This window comes from Lagenorhynchus albirostris, chromosome 7 (genome assembly GCF_949774975.1).
Source record: "Lagenorhynchus albirostris chromosome 7, mLagAlb1.1, whole genome shotgun sequence".
In the NCBI taxonomy this organism is placed as follows: Eukaryota; Metazoa; Chordata; class Mammalia; order Artiodactyla; family Delphinidae; genus Lagenorhynchus; species Lagenorhynchus albirostris.
Genome location: NC_083101.1, coordinates 107,385,790 through 107,408,375, shown reverse-complemented (window position 1 = coordinate 107,408,375; position 22,586 = coordinate 107,385,790). Strand labels below are relative to the sequence as shown.

At 53.5% G+C, this 22,586-nt stretch overlaps 1 protein-coding gene across 2 annotated transcripts in view; it reads right to left on the bottom strand.

The window, feature by feature from the left end:
* The window catches only part of GATA4 (GATA binding protein 4), a 47,692-nt gene extending 43,533 nt beyond the window's left edge, over window positions 1–4,159 (bottom strand). For both annotated transcript variants that reach the window (XM_060153618.1, XM_060153617.1), the window contains exon 1: window positions 3,544–4,159. In XM_060153618.1, the coding sequence (XP_060009601.1) occupies window positions 3,544–4,159 (616 nt within the window). The remainder of the gene's footprint in view (window positions 1–3,543) is intronic.
* Window positions 4,160–22,586: the final 18,427 nt, after the last annotated feature.

Sequence of the window (22,586 nt, the reverse complement as noted above, 5' to 3'; positions counted from 1 at the left end):
GGTTTCCCAAGGCTTCAGGAACCCTCTCCCATCTGGCTCACGCCTCCCCAGAGCCCTCCGGTGGGTCTCTTCAGCAGCCGTGGTGTGTGGTTTGACCTGGGCAGAGGACTGCAGCAACTCCCTCCTGCATCTCCACTGAAATATTTGCTCAGTGCCCAGCGTGTGCCAGGCACTTACACATGGGTGAGACTCTGTACCTGGTCTCAGTAAGGTCACATAATTCCATCAGTGCAGCCTAATTCATGAATTCAATGGTTGTGTCAGGGCTCATATTGAACTTGGAATGAATTAAAGTTTATATACATGGCAGTCAAGGCAGAGTCATTCCTTCCACCCTAAGTCCAGAGCTCTACAGAGGCCTCTGTTTGCTTTTATTACTTTGCTTTTTGCCTTATTCCAATAACCAACAAAAGAACTCTGGCAAGATATGAACTATTGTTAATACTAACGTTTAATACTTCATAGAGAAATGAAGGTGGTCTCTTTTTTCTCCTCTTTGAAATTAAAAACAGTTTCTGTGTGAAGAATGAGTTAATCTGTGTGGTTTCACCTATGGTGATAAATACATCATTTAAACAAAGCCAAGCTGGGTTCTATTATTTCATGGTACCAGACAGTGTGACAGTAAATGAGGGCATGCATTTTCTTTCTTTCTTTTTTTTTTTTTCTTTCCAAATTGCAGGTACTTTTCCTGACAAACTTCTATTTACCCTTCAGCACCAACTGCAGACAGCACCACTCAGGTGAAGACTTCCAGATTCCTAGACAGAGGGAGGTACACCTCTGTCTTCTCTCCTCTGCTCTCAGCTCATGGCCATAGCCCATTGCTGGGTCACTCACAGTGACCAGTCTTCACGCCTGTTTAGGGGGACCAATTATCTCCGTTTGTTGGGGGCCTGTCCTAGGTTTAGCACTAAAAATCCCCAATCCTAAAAAGCCCTCAGTCTTGAGAAAATCAGAAAAATTGGTCACTCTGCCATGATAGTGACTATTTACTCAAATAGCCATCATTTATGTGCCCAAGCCAAGAACTTCACAAACGTTACCTTATTTTTCTAATTTAAAACAACAGTAAAAGTAGTTACAACCATCCCATTATACAGGAAAAGAGAGGAGACTGAGAGAGGTAAGTACCTTGCCCGAGATCACAGGGGCACCCGAAATTGAATCTAGGTTTGCCTTTGTCATACCACACCCTGTACTGCCATCTTAGGACCCAGTGGCAACTCCCCACAGCAAGCTCTCAATAAACACCACGGACTCAGTAATCACTTGTCATCATCCTTCGATCACTCAGCATCAGTTAACATGTCAGTGATGGTCCTCGATAAAGCTACCAGGCATTAACAGGAGGGTCCCTGTGATAGGAGGAACATATAAAAAGCACATGTACATATGCTGCTTTTAACTGGCTTTTATGCAAGTACCACCCGCAGAACATGCTGGAGATCTGAATGCCAACAAACTCAACGTGCCTCCTGTCCCCTCACATAGGTAACGTGGAACCATTCACCACTTGACCACTTAAAACACCTGGCTGTGTACAGAAGAGAAAATCCCACTGCTTGGCCAGACCCCAGGACTGTCTTCAGGTGGGACTTCCTGAAGTAGTGGGACAGAGCACTGCGTGCCAGGAAGACAGGCCACACTTGTCAGCAAGGGGGCCCTCCTTAAAGGTCGGCTTGCCATCTGTTGACACTGGAGTGTGGGAAACACTACTTACTCCAACACCCTCCGGCCTGGTATGGGTTACATTTGAGAATCTAAATACTCACTGTGTGCACTCCTCACACCGTATTATTTTTTTTTTACATTGTTGTGGCTGTAACTCTCATGACCACAAAGAATCCCCCCCCATCTTTGGATGTCAGACTTCTCTTTTTGCCCTAACCAAGCACCAAATTCTCAGTCCAGGATCACAAGGGTTAGGAAGCAACCTCCCCACCCCTCCCCCAAGTTCGAAGAAGTGAAACTGTGTGGACCATTCCTCCCTATTTTAAAATAGGAGTTCTAGAGGTAGCTCTAGAGAGAACTCAAGAGGGTTCTAAGAACGTGAGGCCTGAGGGGCCCACGCCCAGCACGCTCACCTCGAGCTGCCATTGTATGGAGATGCTGCCGAGCTATCTCTCAAGGTCCTCCCGAGGGTCTCCGGAGCCTGGGGAGGGGCGGGCCCTCCTCTCTGGGGGTGCCGTCTGGCTCCCCCGTGACGGGGAGGGGGAAACTGGGAGCCACAGCTCCAAGCCCCGGCGCCACATCCACGGTTATCAGTTTACCTGAGATGTGTATTTGGGCGGACACCCCTGGGGATCTTCCCCAGGCCACCCAGGGTCTGAGGATAAATTAAAAGCTCTTCAAAGCCTAGACCCTTCTCGGAGCCAGCCCAAGACTGGAAACCTGGGAGGAACAGACTTTACTCTTCAAAGTGAGAACAAATGCGAAAGGATTTAGCACTTAGTAGGCAGTCAATAAATGTTAACTTTGTTGCTCAAGTCTGGGCTTCCCCTCCCCTACAAGAGTAGTCTCCATCCAAGCCCGATCCCGTCCCTTCCTGAAATTCCACAGGACCAGAGGTCATTTGCATTTTGAACTAGCGTTGCCACTTCCTTTCTCTCTCAGCCTGAAGCGCCGAAGCCCTTCCTCGGACTTCATTTTGTTCATCTGTAAATGGGAGCAAGGGGCACACGTTTGATGTCCTTCCCAAGTCTGACATTCAAAGAAGCTATTAAAATTGTGCCCATTACGATTGTAATTTCTAACCCCAGCCCTCGGGATCGGACGAGGCTGAACACTTGGACCTGCGGCAAAGTCTCCACTTCAGTCGGGCATTATAAAGATGCACCTCTGGGCTTCCCGCGTTCCCGGACACCGACCTGGAGTGCGCTTCCAACGCAGCCCTGGGCACCTATGCCCCGCCGACCAGCACATGGTCACAGCACGCTCTGGCCCCGAGGCACCCACCTGGCACTGATCCCAGTTCAACCCATCTCCATTGTTAGGGTCCCTCATTTGCTCCCGGTGTGAACTCCCCGACAGCAAAATCTTCTGCCACCCCGAGGGATCCTCCAACTGGCCCGCCAAATGGCCCAGAAGATGTTGGGCCCAAGCCATGTAATCAGTTCCCTGCGGAGGACGCTGAGCAACGGCCGAGAGGAGGCGGGAGCAGAAACCCGGTGCTCCCAGCACTGTGCAGCCGGGTCGCCCGGCGGCCTCCGCAGTCACCTACAGACGGGCGCTGCCCGGGCGCACGTAGACCCAGACACACCCGACGCCCGGGGCCACCCTGCAGTCGTCTCTCCCTTTCAGAAAAGGATCTAGAGGGCAAGAATCTGGGTTCCGTGGGGCTGTGACCTTCACCGCCGCTACCGCCCGCCCCGGCCGCCAGGTTCTGTCTCCCAGTTTGCTTTCCTTGGAAAAACTCACGTATCCCCTCTATCCCCTGCCCCCGCCCCCGCATACCTGTGAAAAATTAAATGTCCCAAACAAGGCTCAGGACTACCTCTGTTCCGGCCCCGGACCGCCCGGGGACGCGCGCTCAGCACTCACCGAGATTGGGGTGTCGGGTTGCAGGGTTGGCCCGGCCGGGCAGGCTGTGCAGAACCGGGCTGTCGAAGGGACCGGCGGAGGCCGCGGCGGCCGCGGCCCAGGACGCGCCCACGTCGGCCATGTAGGCGGGGTAGGGGCTGGAGTAGGAGCCCGCGAAGCCGGCTCGCCCGTACTGCTCGCGGCCCGCCAGGCCGGCACCCGCCGCCCCGCCGCCACTGCTGTAGGCCGCGGCTTCCCGGGCCGCAGCGGCGGCGGCGGCAGCGGCCAGGGACCCGGTGGTGCCCGGGAAGGAGAAGCGCGGCGACACTGGCGGCGGGGTGTAGGCGGCTCCCTCGGCTCCCGCCTGGCTCCAGCCCGGGCTGCCCTGCTGGGTCCCGGGCCCTGCGCCCGACGGCGCGGCCCCTGAGCTGCCGCCCGAGGCGGCCCCGGACACGGTGCCCCCGCCTCCGCCCTGGAGGTAGGACAGGCCGAGCACGGAGGAGGGCACCCGCGGCGTGGGCACGTAGACCGGCGAGGACGCGGCGCCTGCGCCGTGCATGAAGGCGCCCGGGCCGCCCGCCTCGTAGGGGCCCGGAGGGGGGCCGTGGTTGGCGGCCATGGCCAGGCTCTGGTACATCGCCCCGCGCGCTCGCAGCGTCCGAGTCCTCAGGACAAGGAGCAGTGCGGGGAGAGAAAATAATAATACAAAAATAAAAAGACGAATAATGTACAAGTCAGGGGCTGTCACAAAAATGAAGATCAAAAATCAAAGGTTAAAAAAAAAACACGAATCCTTCAAAAATATATGCGTATTAAATCCAGCATTGAGCCAAAGACAATAGGCTCTGGTTTACTCAGGAAAATCCCAAACTGAATTTGCAGTTGTTCCCGGAGGTGGTGGAGGAGAGGCCGAATCCACTGCAGGGACTAGAGGTCGCGAAGACGCGGGGTAGCGCCCGGGCGCGGGCACGGGGCTCCAGCCGGGGACACGCGGCCTGGCCTGTCGCTGCGCGGCACCGCCGTCTTCAGGACACCCCGGCCTGCGGTGCAGGGTGCGGGAGGCTGGCTCCAAGGCCGAGGGCCGGGCTGGCTCCTTTCCTTCGAGATGCAGCCGCGTCTAAAGAGGGAATGACAAAGAGGGAAATAAGTTCATCCAGAGATTCCAGAGCCCATTTCCCCTAAACTTGGTTGCTTCTCCCGCCCTGCAAACAAAATCGCCACTCTCGGGGGCCCAGCTTCGGAGGCCACCCGGCTCCGCGGGAAGCTATTCTGCAGAGGCCGTGGGGTCCGGCTGCCTGAGGGAAGCCTCGGGGAGGGGCGATTTAGAGACCCGGGACTTCCCAGTTATTGGACATGAAATTACTGGTTATGATCATGCTCATTTTTTTTTGTATTGCTTGTCAAGAAGGACTTTAATTTTACCCTATTTCTAGCATATTCTTGTCACAGTATTTTAAAAGTCCAAGGGTTTCCGGTTTCCGCACAGAACCTAAACCTAAGAAATCTCGCCCCATCTCCTCTGTCCCCCCACCTATCCCCAACTGATCCTGGCCATGAAAGAACTTTAGATTGCCCATGGAAGACAAGGACAAACTTTATAAAAACCAGCAGCCTAAGAAATTTTTGTTTGCAATCTTTTTTTTTTTTTTAACTAGAGGCAGAGTCTAAATATTTATAAGTGAGCACAGTGTCTGCTAAATCTCGGTGAAAAAGTCTGTGGAACCTCTTATCCATACGCTATATCACGTGGACATCAAATCAGACAAGATACACGTTTCTCGCAAATAGTTTTATTTTGGAGATTTTGCAGACTGGATATTAAGAAAAGTAAGAGGAATGTACAAAGTCACTTTACAGAACTACAGTACTCACTGAACCATTCCAATTCATTGAACGGGTTTTTCATATGGAATCACTGATCCACCCACATATGGAATCAGAACACCAATGAGACTGCTTGGGGGAAAGAACAGTTTGTAGGACTTGATTATATCCTTGTATCCTGTGTTTTTATTTCACCAGGCAATTTTTCTGATAAAACTAAGCACTACGCGTTCTGAAGCACCTGCTTAGCTCCAGGTCATTTTCTCCACAATTCCACTAAGTAAAAGTGTCTCTCCTCATTTTACAAAAGAGGGGACTGAAGCATCGAAAAGTTTTGAAACTCCTTTAAGATCAAAGTACAATTAAAGGGGGCAGGGGACAGGATCTGTAGAACTCCAAGGGTTTAAGGCTGTCCAGTCCATGCCCACTTTTCTCCTTAGGAGAGGCAGCTACCCTTAACATTTTTTTTTTAATTGCAGTAGTAGACTTACAGATATATTAACTGAACTATGTACTAAATCCAGGCTCTGCCACTTACTGAATGAATGACTGTAGACACATTTACTTAACCTTTCTGTGTCTCAGTTTCCTCATTTGCAAAAATTCAAATATTAAAGGTAACTATCTTGTATGGTCATTGCGAGGATTATAAATTAATATATGGAGAGCACTTATAATAGGGCCTTATAAAACTTTTATAACAGGCACAAAGAAAATTCTATACAATTGACTATTACTTTTACTACAATGTATCATGAGAAAATGCTTCAGACGTATTATGTACTATAATAAATGGTCATCTTTATTCTTGTAAAAAAATTCTGGAAAAGGAATGTCTAATACATACTATATAATGCTTTTAACCACTTTTGCAACATCACTAATAATAATAATGTTATAGCACAGTATTATACAGTCATACGTTAACTCCTAAGTGGTTTATTATTTGCTTTCAAAACTATACAATAAGTTATTGGTTTTGGGAACATTTCCTTCCAATAAGAAGTTTAGTTAGAGGATGGATATTTAAAAATTCGACCTGAGATCACCAACTTTCCCCTTTGAAAATGAAGGCAAAAAATTAATACCTATAGGAATCTCTGGGCTTCAGTAAGTAAATACATAGGTTTACCTTAATAAAATATTCGGTATTTGATTTAAAAATCAAATAGTTGACCTATTTCATTGTATTTTCTGGAATACTCCTGCAGTTCTAAAACAAATGTCATAAGTTTCTTTTCTCAGATAGCTGCAGGAAAGGAAGATTTATAATTTTGTAATCCAACTTCCAATATACATACAGATGTTAACTTAAGCTTTAAAATGGAAACGCTGAAAACGCCATAAATCTAACATCTGTCTTTATTACATTCTCTGCCTTTTTAAATGGCTGATACATTACCTCAGAGTTGGATTACTGAACAATAGAGGGGGAAAAATACCCCTCTATACCTTTCTGTTAAGACAAGAAATGAACTACTCCCTTTAAAAGACTCTTGCTTGTTTCTGTAATTGACCCTCCCTCCTGCAGGCCATCCCGGGAGGGAGCGGAACGAGCTCCTGAGAATGGCAGAAGAGGTCTGGCCTTGCTGTGGGGATCCGGGCTTATGCCCCAGTTGTCCGTATCCTGCTCATCACCCATCCCAGTTCACCCAAAATTCACAAGCCAGACAGGAAAGCTTTCTTCCTTTTGCTGAGTGAGCTCAGAGCCCTCTTCTGATCTACTTCTGAGAGCGGAGAGGATCGAGAGCGTCCTAACGTTCCCGTGCATTTACAGGTCGCTCCTGCTGCTTCGGTTCAGCTGGCGCCTTCGCCCTCGGCCTGCTGCGCAGAAAACTGTCACACCCGAACGCACAGCCAAGCCGGCAATAACGGACCTGGTCGCTGCGGGAGACGTGGAGATCCAGAAGTGGAGGGGGGAGTATCACTCCGTCACCCCAATAAAACCTTTCTCTCTTTAAAAGCCTGAAACCTGCTCTTGGCTGCAGTTCCTTTTCTGAGAAACACAGGAAATCCTTCCCCGAGGCGCTTTCCCAACCTTCCCGGCAGCGCTGGCCGCGACTCCCACCGGCCCTGGGACTCTCACCACCCTGTTCCCCCAATCGCAAGGCCCCTCATTCTTTCAACCTGGCGGCAGTCTACCACCTGGGCATCCTCCTCTCCCCTGGGTGACCCCCGCCCCCAGCCCAAAGCCAAGAGACATAATTTCGTGGACCGGGGTAGCTAGCCATGGCCAGCTGAGGGACATCACTGCTCTCCGCCGGGTTCCCGCCCTCAGCCAATCCCACCCAGAAGCAGTGTGGGTTTAGTCCCCTGGACCCCAGATAGGAAGACTGGGAGGCATAAAAAGTGCGGGCGCTCAGCAGCTATTCCCGACTACGGAGCGCCTCCCCGGGGCCCGAGGCCCAGTTGCGCCGCCTCCCACCGCCTGTCACCCACGGGCGACACTCCTCCGTCTGACTCCCTCCGTGTTCGAGCCACCGTGCAGCCTGTGCAGGGTAGTCGGTCAGGGGGATTTCTCGCGGCCACCATCGCCACCCAGGCCCAGGCCTGCGAGATGCAAACAAGGTCTGGGAAATCTGCACGCGGGGGCGGAGATTAAACACGTTCAAGTTCACACAAAAAGAATCCAGAAGCACTTCGAATATCCCTGTCCGCTTTCCCCCAAAATCTTACTATGCTTTGAAGAAGCTGCTAAGCCAAAGCAGAGCCGGCTTTGGGCAAGGTTAGGGAGAGGGGGATGACCAACGTCTCCCTTCCATCCGCTGGTTACCTCTCTACTCCCAAGCAAACAAGCGCGGAGGAGACGGGAAAGAGCAAGGAGAGGCGCGGGAGAAGCCGTACCTGCAGCGGCTCGAGCTTCCTGGAGGCCGGCGCGCGCTTCCCTGGGCGCCGCGGGAGCTTCGGCGGTGGCGGAGCTCTCGCAGCCTCCCTGCCGGCCGCCTCGGAGTACCCCAGCTCGCGGAGCTGATCCCCTCGTCCCTGCGCTCCCGCTCGCCGGCGCTGACTGGCCCGCGGGAGTCACGTGCAAGGACAGGGGGCGGGGGTGCGCCGCGGCGGTCTGCACCTCCGCTGGGCGCCTAGCTGCGGAGCTGTTCATAAAACTCCCCTACCAGGCAAAGTCCAGGCGCAGGGATCTCCTCGGAAGACGCCGAAGTGCGACCGCCGGGGCGCGCGGGCTTCACCCACCGCCCTGCCTGAGGTCGATTCGGTTTGCGGTTTTGCCCAGGGTCAGCTTTATTAACGAGTCGTCTCTCTCCCACCTCCTCCCCTGCCTTCCACCTCCTCCCTCCTCCCCACGCTTCCTGGTGGTCCGGTTCCAGCCGCGGCCCTGGACGCGGGGGGCGAGGGGCGGGGCTGATAACGGGGAAGGTGACCTCTTGGGCGCGACCCCGGCTCGGGTGTGGGGCCCTGGGTCACCGGGGGTGCCCGGCTGGTTGCAGGGCTCCGGGTGATAGTGGGTAGTGGGATTCTCCTAGCCCCAGATTCTGGGGAGGAGGAAGAGACACCAAACTTGAGATTGCCTCCCTTTCACCTTCGCAGTAGCCCGGGGAGTCGGCCAGGCTCCTGCGCTCAGTTTTATGTTCATGCAGATAAAAGTGCACGCTTTCAGGGCGAAGCTTCCCAGCCCCCGCGGCCTCCTCCCTTCAGATCTTTGCGTTTTCTCTGCTGCCTGCGGCGCCGCAGCTCCAATCCAAGGGACTTAGGGACTTGGGGAGCTCGGCAGTCCAGCGGAGTTTCTCCGCCGAGAGGACTCTTCCAGCGGCCTCAGCCCCCCTGCCTAGAGCGGGGGCGGGGAGGGTGGCAGGCCTGAGTTTGGAGTCGGCGTCAGTGCCTAGAGGCCCCAGCTCAGCGGGGCTGCGAGCCGGAGAGTCCCTCAGACAGGTCTAAAGGTTAATAGAGCAATCACAGGGCCCTATTACCGCGTAAAAATAACCCATCGATTACCGCAGCCTTCAGCTCCAGATAACAGCCGGCCGGTGGCTCTCAAGCTTTCGGTTAAACTTCCCCCCATCCCCCATACGGTCGCGTTTCTCTCCCTTGCGCAGGTTTCTCATACCAGATTGGAGGGGTCGGGAGGGGGCCGGGGATAACACCCTGAAAGAAACCTGTGCGCCTCCGCAGTAAGGGTACGGGCGAGACCCGCTTCCGCAGTCTGTAATCGGTCGTGGATTCCCGGCCTGCGCGAGGGCAATCCGGGCGCTGAGGCCGAGGCTAGGACGCGGGGCTGATTGGAAGGAAACCCCCCAAAGGGATCGTGGCCAACTCGTGGGGATTCTCAGGAAAATCCCGGAGGAAGGACTGAGCGCGGCTGCGCGGGGAATTCTCTTCCCCGAGCTGAAGGTGCGGGGGTCCAGAGGGGCTCAGGCCGAAGAGAGAAAACTGAGGCGCCCGGCAGAGCGACGGAAGGGCTGAGCGCCCGCTGGACTCACCGACGCCGCTCCCTGGGCCGCTGCCCGCCTGGGCCCCTTCGCGCCCGGGAAGCTGAGGGTGGCGTGCTAGGGGTCCCTTCTCCAGCTTCCTCCAGCTCCTCGCCAGCGCCTTGCAGAATTTGGGGCTGCAGATCCCAGGCCTGGGAACTTAAGAGGGAGGTGGTCCTGGGGATCCCGGAAGCTGGACCCGGGTAAAGGCGGTTTCGCGGGGACACTCCGACCGGCGCACTTTCTGATGCAGCCGAGAAGGGCACGCGACCCCTGTGCTCTTTGAAACGGGTCCTCCTTCCCCCTGGGGTGAGCGAGAGAGCCACGAAGCCAAAGGCCTGCGCCAGGGGCCTACGAGGGCTTTCTGAGGAGTTGCAAGGCTGAGCTCGGAGGAGCAGGAAGCTGCCCCGGCATCTCTCTTCTCCCTGGGAATTTGTGGCTCCGGCGATGCCCCATGTCTCAGAGCTGCCTCCCGCGCGCGACCCCCAGAGGGCGAAAGGGTCTGAACCTGGAGACTGGGCCTTGGGACTTAGCATCTGGCGGAGCGGCCATCTGAGCGTCCTCCCCAAAGCCAAGGACGCGGGCCGCTCCCACGCGGGCTGCTACCTTCGTAGTGCCGGGTCGGCCGCGGCGCCAGAGCGCGTGTGCTGAGGGTCGCAGTAGCTGGGTGACCAGCGGCTAGCCTCGCCCCACTCCCCCCCCCCACAGCCTCCCGTACAGTGGTGGGGGCAATAGCAGGCCCTGCTCTGTGTGGCTGTTGTGAGACCCCTGATGGAAGAGACTGCTCTTTCTAAGCGCTTCCTTTCGAGGAACCCCGGATGCACCAGGGGGGCGCTCCTGGCCAGCCCTGCGACAGAGCTCCTTTACCAATACCACCGACACACCCCAGCCCCCCAGCCCTGTCCACGCTCTCCTGGTGGGCTGAAGCCTGGGAGTCCGTCAAAAATTCCTTGCTTCTAGGAAGATGCCTGGAACCGAGAATTTTGTGTCTGTGTTCTGCGTTTTCCCCTCCCTTTGGCCCAGCGCCCCAACTTTCTCCCCAGAGGGCTCAGCTCAAGGACGGTCCCGAGAGTGGCTGGCGAGCGGCCCGCTCTTTTAGGGTGTTTCGTTTTCCTTCGCTCCCTCCCTCCTTCCTTCGCTCACCCCCCTCCCTCCTTCTTTCGCTCACCCCCTCCCTCCCTTGGGCGAGGCGGGAGCAGCCGCGGCCGCCGCGCCGTTGCCAGGAGCGGAGAGCATTTCAAGGCCTCGCTGGCCCGCCGGCTGGAAGAGGTTTATCGGCTGCCTTTAAGTTCCCAGGCTTCTCCCTCGCTCAGGAGGCCGCTGGGAATGGAGTTGGGGGTGTGTGTGCGTGTGGTGTGCTCTGAGGTTCGGACTCCTGGCTATTTTTAAGGAGATGTCTCTGGGCTGGCCTGGGATATGGCCCAACCCCATTCATGCCCTCTTTCCACTTTTCTTTCCCATCATCTACAAGGAAAATGTAATACTGTAAAGTCTTTGACCTCTTTTTTACTAAGGGCCTGGGTCTAATGAAGAGTCAAGTCGTGAAATTTAGACAAATAAGAATTACTAAGATGTGCTATTCGATTAAAAAAAAAATCTCTCCAGGACACAAGACTAAGTTGCCGGAAATTTTTGCTCCATTAAGGCCTCTGGGACTTGAGCCGGTCCATACCTTAGAGACGTATTTGTAGGGCAGGACATGGAGTACAGAGGAATCGGAACTCTAGTTCCCTGAAAAAAAGTTAATAAACAGTGGACGATGGGATTCACCGCGACAACAGCGACGGTCTCCCCGGGGGGGGGGGTTCTCCGGAGTCCCTGACGGGACCCAAGCGGGCTTGCTTTAAGCCGAGCGCAACGCCGGGGCCACAGTCTCAGTTCTGGCTGGTGCGGCCGCCGGGCACCCTGCGGAAGTCAGCCTCGGCGGCCGCCAGCCCTCAAAACCAACGACGCCTGAAAGAACAGCAGGCCCCCAAAGTCTTCTAATCGGGAGCAAGAAACCCGCAGAGAGACAGGACCGGGGAGGGCACTGGAAAAGTCACCCCTCGTCCTGTGTAACGAATTCCTCCGACATGTAGACGCATCTCTGCGAGCTTGTACCTAAGGGCTCCAGGACAGACAGGCAAAGGGACCCGCGCTGAACGTTTGCCGGCTCCTGTCCCCACGCGGCCCTCCAATTCCCCCGCCGTGCCTGGCGCCGCCGGCACGATTCCTTCTCCCTCTGCGACAGTCGGTCCTCACTCGCGGGGCCCGCACTACGCCCAGCGTCACCCCACACCCCACCCCGCGGGTGGAGCACAGAGGATCCGGGTGCGGAGCAGGGCCGTCGCCCGCGGACGGAAAAATGGAGAACGAATTAAGCTGCGAGGCTAGTAGACCTTCTTTCCCTCCCGAGCCCCTGTGCCTTGGCAGCGGGAATTCTTGGGGGGGGCTAGAGACCCCCTCCCCGGGAACCGAGCTCTGCCCACCAGGAAGCGCTCATCGGCCTCCTGCTGGTGGACGTGAGGAGAGGAGTCAGCCACGCTTCTTAATTCTGTTTTGCTAGTAAAAATACTACTCGGTGCTGCAAGGCGAAGCCATGCTCTGTCTCGGAGATCGCAAACGCTTCCTGCTGCTTCCGGCCCTGAGGACTAGAGTTTCTGGCACGCCCTTCCATATTTCCAGATTACAGAACACTTTCAAATTCCATTTTTTTTCGAGGAAACAACAACATCGCCGCGCTAGAGGGAGGGAGAGAAGATGTTCCCATCCTCATACAAACGGGAACTAGGAGACCCAGAGAGGTTAAGACACTTGTTGGAGGTGGCAAAGCCGGGGCGCTCTGCAATAGGTCTCGAATCTAGATTTCTGAGTCTTAGTTCTTTCATCCATTCTACTTATTATCGAGTTTCTATAACGAAACGCTTTTTAAAGCCCTCGTTTTGCTTTTCAAATCTTTCTAAATTTCATTTAATGAGGACGTCTGACATTTAAACATTAAAATCAAGTTTAAATAAAACAGTTCGTGTCTCATAATCTAAGAACCCGTGGGAAGGGAATGAAAAGGAGTCTCCACGTTTTCACCAAGTTCGGGAAGGATGCCAAAAGCTTTCTGAATGGGGAGGGCATTCCTCAGGTCCCGGGGCAGCGGAGGCGAGAACTGAAACCCAGTCCAGGCGCCCGCAAGTCCGGGCTCTGCCGCCAGCGGGTCGCCGAGCACCGGGCGCCCTGCGGCCAGGCTGACGCCCTAGCGTTCGCCCCTCTACCCTCGCCCAGCCTGGCTCCCTCTCCCCTCCAAATCCGGGGACTTCGGATGGGGGTGGGGGAACAGCAGCATGCGGAAGCTTCCGGTACCCACTGCCCAGGCTGCACCGAGACCCGCTCTGGGTCTGCAGAATCTCCGAGCTCTCCGGAGGGGCCCTACTCTTGGGGACCGAAGCTGTCACCTCCAGGATCTCTCTTGGTGATGTGGGCCCCATTCTTTCCCTTGTGGGTTCTCCCTCCCTCCTACCCTGTTAGGGACTTCTGAAGCTGCAGCACTGGCTGCACCCATTACAGAGCAAGAGCACGATAAATGTTCTTGGAATACATAAAACGTGACTTTGCTTAATTCCTAGGCCTTCTGTTCCCTGGAGTTACAAATTCGTTTATCTGTGGTTGCTTATACACACCCCTTCCTCCCACACACACCCCAGAATGTAGGCTCTATGAGGACAGCAACCAGGGCTGACACATAGTAGATGCTCAATAAATGTTTGTTAAATGATTACAATTACAAAAGGAGTTGCTAATAGCATCTCTCAGGGTTGCTGGGAGTTGGAGAAACAACACTCCCTTCAAAGGCGAATGCATCCCCTGGCACACAGTAGGTGCTTAGAGTCACCACCATTTCTCAGAGTAGGACCCTGAGGCCCAGGCCAGACACGGAGAGGCCCAGTCTGAGTCGCTGCAGAGTGTTTATCTGCACCGCCACCTACAAATCTCTCGCCCAAATCTAGGCTGCCTCTAAGGAAACCGGGGGTCCCAGGACTCTGGGGTCTGCAGGAAGAAGGGATTTCCAGGCGCACAGTCAGGATTTTGGAGGTCGAGTTCAGCTAGGGACCTGGTTAGGAGCTTAGGCTGCGACGACTGGACAGGGAGGCTGCCCGGATCCCTAGGACAAAGGCCGACAAGAGACGCCAGGTGTACCATCTCCCGGTGCGGACGGCCCAAACCCGTACCTTTTGGAAAGCTGGAGGGACGCTGTCCGACAGCAAGACCGAGAAAAAAAGTGAGGGAGGGATGGCGAGAGGCAGAAACAAGAGAAAGCAGAGAAAAGGAGGAGAGACAGAAGAAGGCAGGCAGAAAAGACAGAGAAAAGACTGGCTTGAGAACCCAGAGGAACAGGATTTGTTCATTCACTGATTAACTCATTCATCCAGTCATTCATCCTATTTTTACTGAGCACCTACTCAGTGCCAGGGACTGTCCGAGGTGCTGGGATTCAGCATAGAACAAAACAGAGAAAAATTCTGCCTGGGGAGCTTACATTCTATAAGAGGAAGACGGAGAATGAATAAGTCAGTATAGGCTTTTAGGTGGTGTGAAGTGTTATGGAAAAAACAGAGCAGGGGAAGGACAGGCAGAGAGCAGAGAGGAACAGAGACCAGGGAAAAGGGCGGGGGGGACGTCGGAGACGGAAACACAGACCCAGAGAAAGAAGAAGAGATAGGAGTCAAGGGACCAGGCGACAGAAATAGAGACCGAGACCCCCAGGGAGAGAGAAGGCCAGCGAGAGAACTGGGAAGGAAAGGCCTGGGCCGGATGGAGGCGAGGGGACCAGACGGGGCGAGGTCAATCCCGAATCGCGCCCCGCTCCCGGGAGGGCTGCGGTGTTGACGGGGACCCAGCGGCTGGAGCGCTGCCAGTCCAAGACCCCGGCGCTCATGTCGGGACTTGTGGAGCCACCGGAGACGCGGTGTTCCTAGCGCCAGCTTGGGCCGGTTTCCGCACAGGCCGCCCCCGGCACCCTTCCCCGGGCCACCGAGCCCGAGGTGACCCGGAGTTGGGGAAGACGCCCAGGCAGGCGCCGCGACCTGGCGGCGGAGCGAGAGACAGGAAAGTGTCAAGGAAGCGCGAAGCCCAAGTGCGAAAACAGCTTCTCCTCCCTCGCCTCCACCCCCCAGCCCTGGAAGCAGAGCCCGCCCGGGGCATCTCCCAAAGCCGCGGCTGCAGGGCTGAGGGCTCTAGGTCCTGCGGTCCTGCACGTGGGGGAGGACCCTCTCTCCACAGGCCTGGGCTTCCCTGTAATGGACAGTAAGGTCGCTTACAGGCCACCACCGCTCAGTGGCAGCAGGTGCCCAAAGAGAGTGGGCTGTCTTCTCTCACACACCCCTGGGCGCATGGAGGTATTTATTATTTATTTGTAAATGATCAGTCTCTTGCAACAGCAGAAGAAAATGCGAGGCATGGAGCTTCCAACAGCTTGACCTACCTATTTCTGTCAAAAGGATATTTGCTGTATTTTGACCTGAGTGAAGAAAAAGACAGCAAGATCCCTGACATTCCATTTCTCTTCCCTAGTTTCAACTTTCCCATACATGCTCCTGTAACTGCCTGTTTGACTGAAAGACAAGGGTGTTCTGCCTTTAAAGTCTGCTTTCTTCCACAGCCCCAGGCCCTCTTTAGCAGAGGTGCTAATCCACAGCAAATTGCCAAAGGGCAAGGGACTAAAGGGAGAAAAACCGAGAGGCAAGAGTCTGAGTGAAATGGAATAATCAGCACCTAGATGGGAAGAGCTGGCAGGGTTCCACTCTCGGAGGGGCAGAGCTGACCCCAGGAGCCTCAGCTCCCTGCGCCTGCCCCGTTCTCCCTCTCCCATCTCATACCACCTCTCACTGGGGCTGGAACCTTTCCCCTGTGAGGGGAAGAATCCTTGCGCCCCCAGCCCAGGAAGTCTCTGGAGATGTCCCGTTCCCATAGCCCACACTCTGCTTGGGGATGGGGTAGGGGTGGGGTGGACGGCTCGGAGGAGATAGAATAAGACACAGCCTTATCTGTCAAGAGTGATCAATTTCATAATCACTAGGTGAGAAATTGGTCTTTATTCCACTCCAAAAGCCCTGGGTTCTCATTCTCTCTCCTCGCCTCTTCCTCCCCGGCCCCCCACCTCTACATAAGACTGTCAGAGACTGTGACATTCCCATCCCAAACTCTGTGAACATGGCTACTCAGCATATGAGTTATTTGCGATTTGCCTCAGGATAAGAAAAGCTAAATGTAAGTTGTGTTTTAATCTATAGAAGAGGATTGCTGGTATCTTCACACTTACAGTTTTTACTCCTAATAGCCCCAAACTGGAAGCCACACAAATGATCCTCAACTGGGAAATGGATAAACAAATGGAGGGGAGGCCATGCAAGGGAATACTACTCAGGAACAAAAAAGAATGAACTACAAATACACCCAGTGACGTGAGTGAATGTCAAGCGCACTAGGGCTGCATGAAAGAGGTTGGACTCAAAAGACTAAATGAACCCATTTGTATGACATTTTCCCAAAGGCGAAACCACAGGGATAGAAAACAGAGGTTGCCAGGGGCAGGGGTTTGGGGGAGAGGTGACTGCAGAGGGGGAGGAGGAAGTTTGGGGGGCGGGTGTTGGAGCTAGCCTATAGCTTTTTTTTTTTTTTGCAAATGTTCATAGCAGTTTTATTTGTAAAATCCCAAACTGAAAACCCAAATACCCTCCACCAAATGAATAGACAAACTGTGGCACATCCATGCCATGGAATACCATTCAGCGATACATACAACATCGTGGATGAATCTCCAGGCATTATGCTTAGTGAAAAGAGCCAGTTCCCAAAGGTTAGACGTTGTATTATTGCTCCACATATATAACATTTTTGAAATGCAATACATTGTAATTACTTGTCTTTTTCAGGTTGATTCTCCTTCTCAGGCTCTTTGACAAAACCATCTTTATAAATCAATAGTTCAAATGACTGTGGCAGTTTCCATCACAAGGAGTGTGTCATATTTGGTTATCAAATCCATCTTGCTGTGATCTACACCCAGTACCATTATATCATAGATTTTCAAGGGGCAGAGAGAATTCTAAACACCAACCATAACTATCTCCAACATACAGATGAAAAAACTGAGGTTCAGAGAGGGTAAACGTTTTGCCCGAGATTGCACAGCAAGCTCCTAGTATCAGGACCACAGAGATATCCTCACTCTCGGCAAGAGCTCTCCGCTGCTTCACTCCAACACTTCTACTTGGGTGCAGTGCCACTGTTTTCACGGTTTTCCTCCTACTGCCCAAGGCACTTCCTTACCTTGTGAAGAAGCCTCTGCTGCTGTCAGTCAGGAGCCTTGCTGGAGATGCCAAGTGAAAAAATATGGAACTAGTCTATATCTTGATTGTGGTGGTGGTTATACCATTTGTGTGTTTGGCAAAACACATAGAACTGTACCCTAAAAAGAGTGAATTTACTGTATGTAAATTTCACCTCAATAAATCCGACTTTTAAAAAAGCAGGGGGTTAAGAGTATTTCTGGGACAGGAGAAAATTCTTCAGCCCCTATTCTCTCTCTCTCTCCACACACACACACTCCCGTCTCCAGTCTTTAGTGAGACTTCACATCCCTGGTACATGATTCACTCCCCCCTAAGATACTTCAGAAAAGTGATTTCTATATAAAAGAAAACCTTGCATCTCTTCTAAAAGGATCCAGTGCCCAAGGTTGGTCCTCCCTATTGCAGGAAGGGTGACTTCCCAGGGAGGGTGACTGTTGTCTCATCCTGAGAGTCCTGGAACCAGGTAGCAGAAGCTCAGAAATTGCTAAGTCACTTCAACCACACGGTTGCTCCCCCAGGCAACTGGCTGGCAGCAGATGGAGAGCGGGGAGACCCAGCTGGCCAGAAGCTAGTCAGTCAGAGGAGGCTGGGTTTTGTCCAGCTGGTCCCATGAGGCAAAGGAGACTGGGTTTTGTCCAGCTGGTCCCATGAGGCAGGAATAAGCCAAGGCCTGGCCTTGAGAGAATGAGCTTGCCCCTGAGAGTAGAACTATACTTCCTTTAGTCCATTTGGTGAAACGTGGCCTTTCCTGCACATGATCATATTCAGCCCTGCAACAGTTCTGCAGGATAAGTTGTTTTGACTCTGATTCTTACATCAATATTCATTACACTCAGCTGCAGTTCGTGACCTGCACGCGGAAGGGCTACCATGCAGATAGATGGTAACCGGAAAAAAAGTGTGTTTTATGCCAGATAAAACTACACTCTGTACCTGTATTTACAGAAGTCATGGTCTAGTAGACATCGCAAGAGAGCCCAAAGCCACTGACTACCAGGGCCATAGGATGGCTCTGCTACCTTTCCTGCTCAATAAAAGTGGTGTGTGTGTGTGTGTGTGTGTGTGTGTTTGTGTGTGCTCATTTCTACCCCTTCCAAGAGTTGTCGATAATATCTTTAACTCTCCTCAAACCACTGTGGTCATGGAGGAAAAATGACAGTTAATGTTAACAGACACCCATTGGTCTTTGGCTTTAATCTCATCCTGTTCACTTGAATGAAAAAACCAACAGCACTAACAAACACAAAACACCACCATCAACGAAAACAGAACAAAACCCCACAAAATACTGTTTCCTGTTGGAAATAAAGCAAACAGATTGGCTTTGTCTATTTCCCTCTTACTCTCCTCCCCATCCTTCCAAAGCTTGCTAATGAAGCAATGGAAGAACCAAATGGTGGGAAGGGAAGGGAAGAAGTAAAAAGCATGCAGGAAGCCACAACTAGGAGAGCTTGTGGCAGGTAGCGTTCTGGGAAAAAAAGAGGGAACTCTGGGGGCCAGAGGTAAATCAAGGGCCAGTCTCTCTCTCACGAAATGAGACTAAACACCATGATCTGAGACTTCCTTCAGCCTCGATGTCCTCTGAACCTTAATCATTTGGATGCCCTTACAAGTATTGCAATTCACCATAGCAAACACGTATTGAATGCTTGCTGTGTGCCAGGCACCATGCAAACTTTGGAGATCTAGGGATGAACATAAGTCGCTACCTCCAAACTGGTTCAGACCAGTGAGAAAAAGAGCCCTGCAAACAGGCAACGGGAGAAAGTGCTGCAACAGATAAGTTAGAAGAGAAACCATGTTAATTCCTTGAGGTGGGGGGAGGGAAGAGTACATGGGAAGAGGAAGTAAATGAACTCAAGGAACTATATTATTTTTATATGTAGGTATCTCCCCCCCATACTTTTGCCTCATTTACTGCTCCCTTTCTAGACCTCAGCGTGCGCGCGCACACGCGTGTACACACACACACGCAGGCGGCGACCTGGCTTGACTGTTAGGCACACCGAGAACCTACAACACGCACGACTTCGTCCATTTCACACATCTGATGCCAAACACGCATATGCGTCGTGGGTCCTACCCAGTGCCCATGTGGTCGGCGCGTGGGCTGGGAATCGGGGGGGTCAGGAGACCTGGCCTCTCGTTTGCATCGCCACCAGGTTGCGTGACCTCAGGCATGCCCAGTCCCCACTCTGTCTCAGTTTCCTCATCTGTGAAATGTGCGGATTGTGCTAGATCATTTCTAAGCTCCCTTGCGGCTCTTTAAAAACAAATGAACACGTTCTTAAAAGACACTGGGATTAAGAGGTGGAATAAAGTCAAATATTTGTTGATGGATAGAAAACGCTGCCTCCGAGTCGCGCGGGTCTGTTTTCGGGCTTACGTGGAGTCCACCCGGCTCCCTGGTGACCGCTGGCGTCTCCCGGGTCCCGCTCACCCGAGGGGCCGCCGGCTTCCGTGGCCCGCGCCCGTCCCCCGCGAGGGGTGCCCTGCGCCTCTGGCCGCGCGGGCCGGGTGATGGATGGCAGCGGAGCCGGCGGCCTGTCAGGCCTTATTGATGAGGTGCGCGCCGACGGCCGCCGCGTAACCCGAGGCGGCGGGCGGCGAGCGCCGGGCGGCGGGCGGACGCAGACTCGGCGGCGCTCGGGGTCAGCCCCCGGCCGGCCGCCCCCGCCCCACGGCGCGCCCCGACCCGGCTCCGCGGAGGGGGCGGCGGGTGCGGAAGGGCCTCCCCGGCCCGGCGCCCGGTGCGCGGCCCCACTCCCTCCCCGCCGCCGCCCGGCTTCCCGCCCCCGCTCGCCCGCGCCGGTTCCCCGGGGGGCCGCGGCCGTAGCCTCCCCGGCGCAGCCCCCGCGCTCGCTCGGCCCGCGCCCAGACCTCCGCTCTTACCCGGCGGCCGCGCTCCGAGCCGGCGTCCGACCTCCGCGCCCGCCCTCCGGCCGCGCGCCCGGGAGAGGAGCGCCTGCTCCAGCCGAGGGGCCGCGCCCCGCGAGGCGGGACTACGCCGCCGCCAGGAGTGTCTCGTGCAACACAGCTTAGCAGGGGAATAGTCAGTTTTCCGGGCATCACTCACGCCCGCGTGAGGGGAGCAAAATCAGGACCCCGGCGAACATTCCATTTGGGTTCGTTCGAACTTTTATATAGTGATAGAAAACAAGACAGGTAGATGAATAAAAGTCAATGCACCTACATGTAAAGATGGTAAGGTTCCAGCGTGGAATTCCCCCCTCCTCCATTTTTGTACATTTCTGAGGTTTCAACTTCGCTTTTATAATAGCGAAAAACACTTCACTTGCTCGGCTTGAAAAGATAGGATCCAGCTTAGTTCATGCTCAACCTCCCGCTCACTTTCTCCCAGTTCCACGCTCCTCCATCTTGTCTTTGCCCCGTTTTAGAAGAGCAGCTATCTGAGCGCCAGACGGACTGCAGAACTAGGGCAGGTGGCCTTACCCCTCTGCCTTTCTAATGAAAGCCGCCAGGGCCACCTTCTCTGTGGGGGACACTCATGTGGGGATCGTGAACATAGTACCTGCAAAGCACTTTCGCTTAGTGAGAATTAAAGAAGTCAGCCCTGGAGACAACTTAACACGAAGTGCTAAAGGGCTCAGATTTTTCCTTTCTCCATTCTCCCCACCCCCGCCCCAGTCTGAGTCAAGGGCTAGTTCTGACAGGTAAAGGGCCCTCATTCTTAGATGTGACCTAAGAACTGGGAAACAGGTAGTCTTTTCTCTGGGGCACTGGACGGAGGGCCGAGGGAGGGATCCCAGGTGGCCCAAGAGACTCCCTGCAGAAAGCAGCTCAGGCCAGGGGGTCGGGATCTAGGGAGCAGGTGACTGGTGGAAGCTCATTGATCTGGAGTCAGGAGTCTTGGGTTCTAATCCTGAATCTGCCACCAGGTGAGTAGCAGGACCACAGGCAAGTTGCTTAATGTCTCTCTGCGCTTTAGTTTCCTGTCTGTAAGTGGCAGAGGCTGGGTGCTTTCCTACACCAACATTTTGTGACATTAAATCTCCCCAGGTGGATATCTCCAAACTGTGCCATTCTGTTCCTCAAAAGTTTCTATAACAAGGAGCTCACTGCTGGTCCCACACAGTGGAAGGGTGGGAACACCAGACCTCTAAGTCTGAACTCAGTCTTAGCCACAGATAATGAGCATGTTCAGTGAGAAACACAAAATGTGAGGCCCATCTGCATGTCTATGATAAAAGGCTTGGACTGCAGATAAAACTTCAGTCCATTCACTAGGCAAACGTTTACTGAGTAACAGCTACCACGGGGCACTTACTATATGCAGGCACAGTGCCAAGTACGTTGCATGGATTGACTGTTTCATTTATCTACACAATCACTCTATTCCCCCATTTTACAGATGAAGAAACTGAGGCACAGCGCTATTAAGTAACTTGCTGAGCTTAATATGTGGCAGAGCCAAGATTTACAGGCAAGTAGTTTGATTCCAGAACCCAAATACTGCCACTATGAGCAAAGCATTGGTACTATGAGGGATAGAAAAGGGAAAAAGCAAGGGCTTTCTTCTCACAAGTCCTCCTTTCAATTAAAACACATTTTTAAAAAAGACTTCAATTCCCAGAATCAATCCCTTCCCCTCTCTCCCACCACATCTTTTCCACAGGCTTTAACACATTGTATTTCATTTTAATCTCTCCACGTGTCTGCCTGTCTCCATAACCCTCTTCCAAATTTCAGTCTTCTCAAGGGCAGAAATCTTACTTGATAGCTTTGTATTTTCCATAGTTTCTAACATGTAGTAGATGTTTCTAAAAGTTTGTTGAATTGAGTTCAGAAAATTGGACTTTCTGGCTCGTCCTTACACAGTGTAAATCTCTGTCCTTTATGACTGAAGATGTAGTACCAGGGATGTGGCAGAAACACATGTTCCATGGTCCCTTCCACTGTGCAAACATAGAGAAGCTCATGTGCAGAAGGTGCCACGTGATGCCTCACCAGCACCTCAGCCCGAGTGCCCCTGTTGGGGGGGTGACCATGGGCCCAGGTACCTTTGGCCTCTTTTTGACACTGACACTGATACGGAGAGCTGGAGTTGCAAGGGGGCTTGGGATTCTGGTCCAAGCCACTCATTTAATAGATGAGGTGATTAGGACCCAGAAAGGGCTACAGGCTTATCCAGAGTCACACAGCCATTTAATGGCAGAGCCAGTAGTAGGTGCCTTGAGACCTGGTCATACCCCATTTTTCCATTTCAGTATGCTGCCTTAGGAACTGATAGCTCCCCTCTATAAATCTGAATCCCAAGGCCAAGCTTTCCTCACCCTGGTGCAACCACCAGGGTGAGAGGATTAGCGATAAGGCACACTGAGCTCTGGGGTAGCCAGAGTACATGGTGAGCGCTGCCACCTCCATCTTTGCAGGAAGGTGGAAACGGTGATCAGGGCTCAGCCCCGATGGGGGTGGGTGGGGGAAAGAGGCTACAGTAAAGGGTCTCAGTGAGTCACAGACATTTAAAACTAGTCAT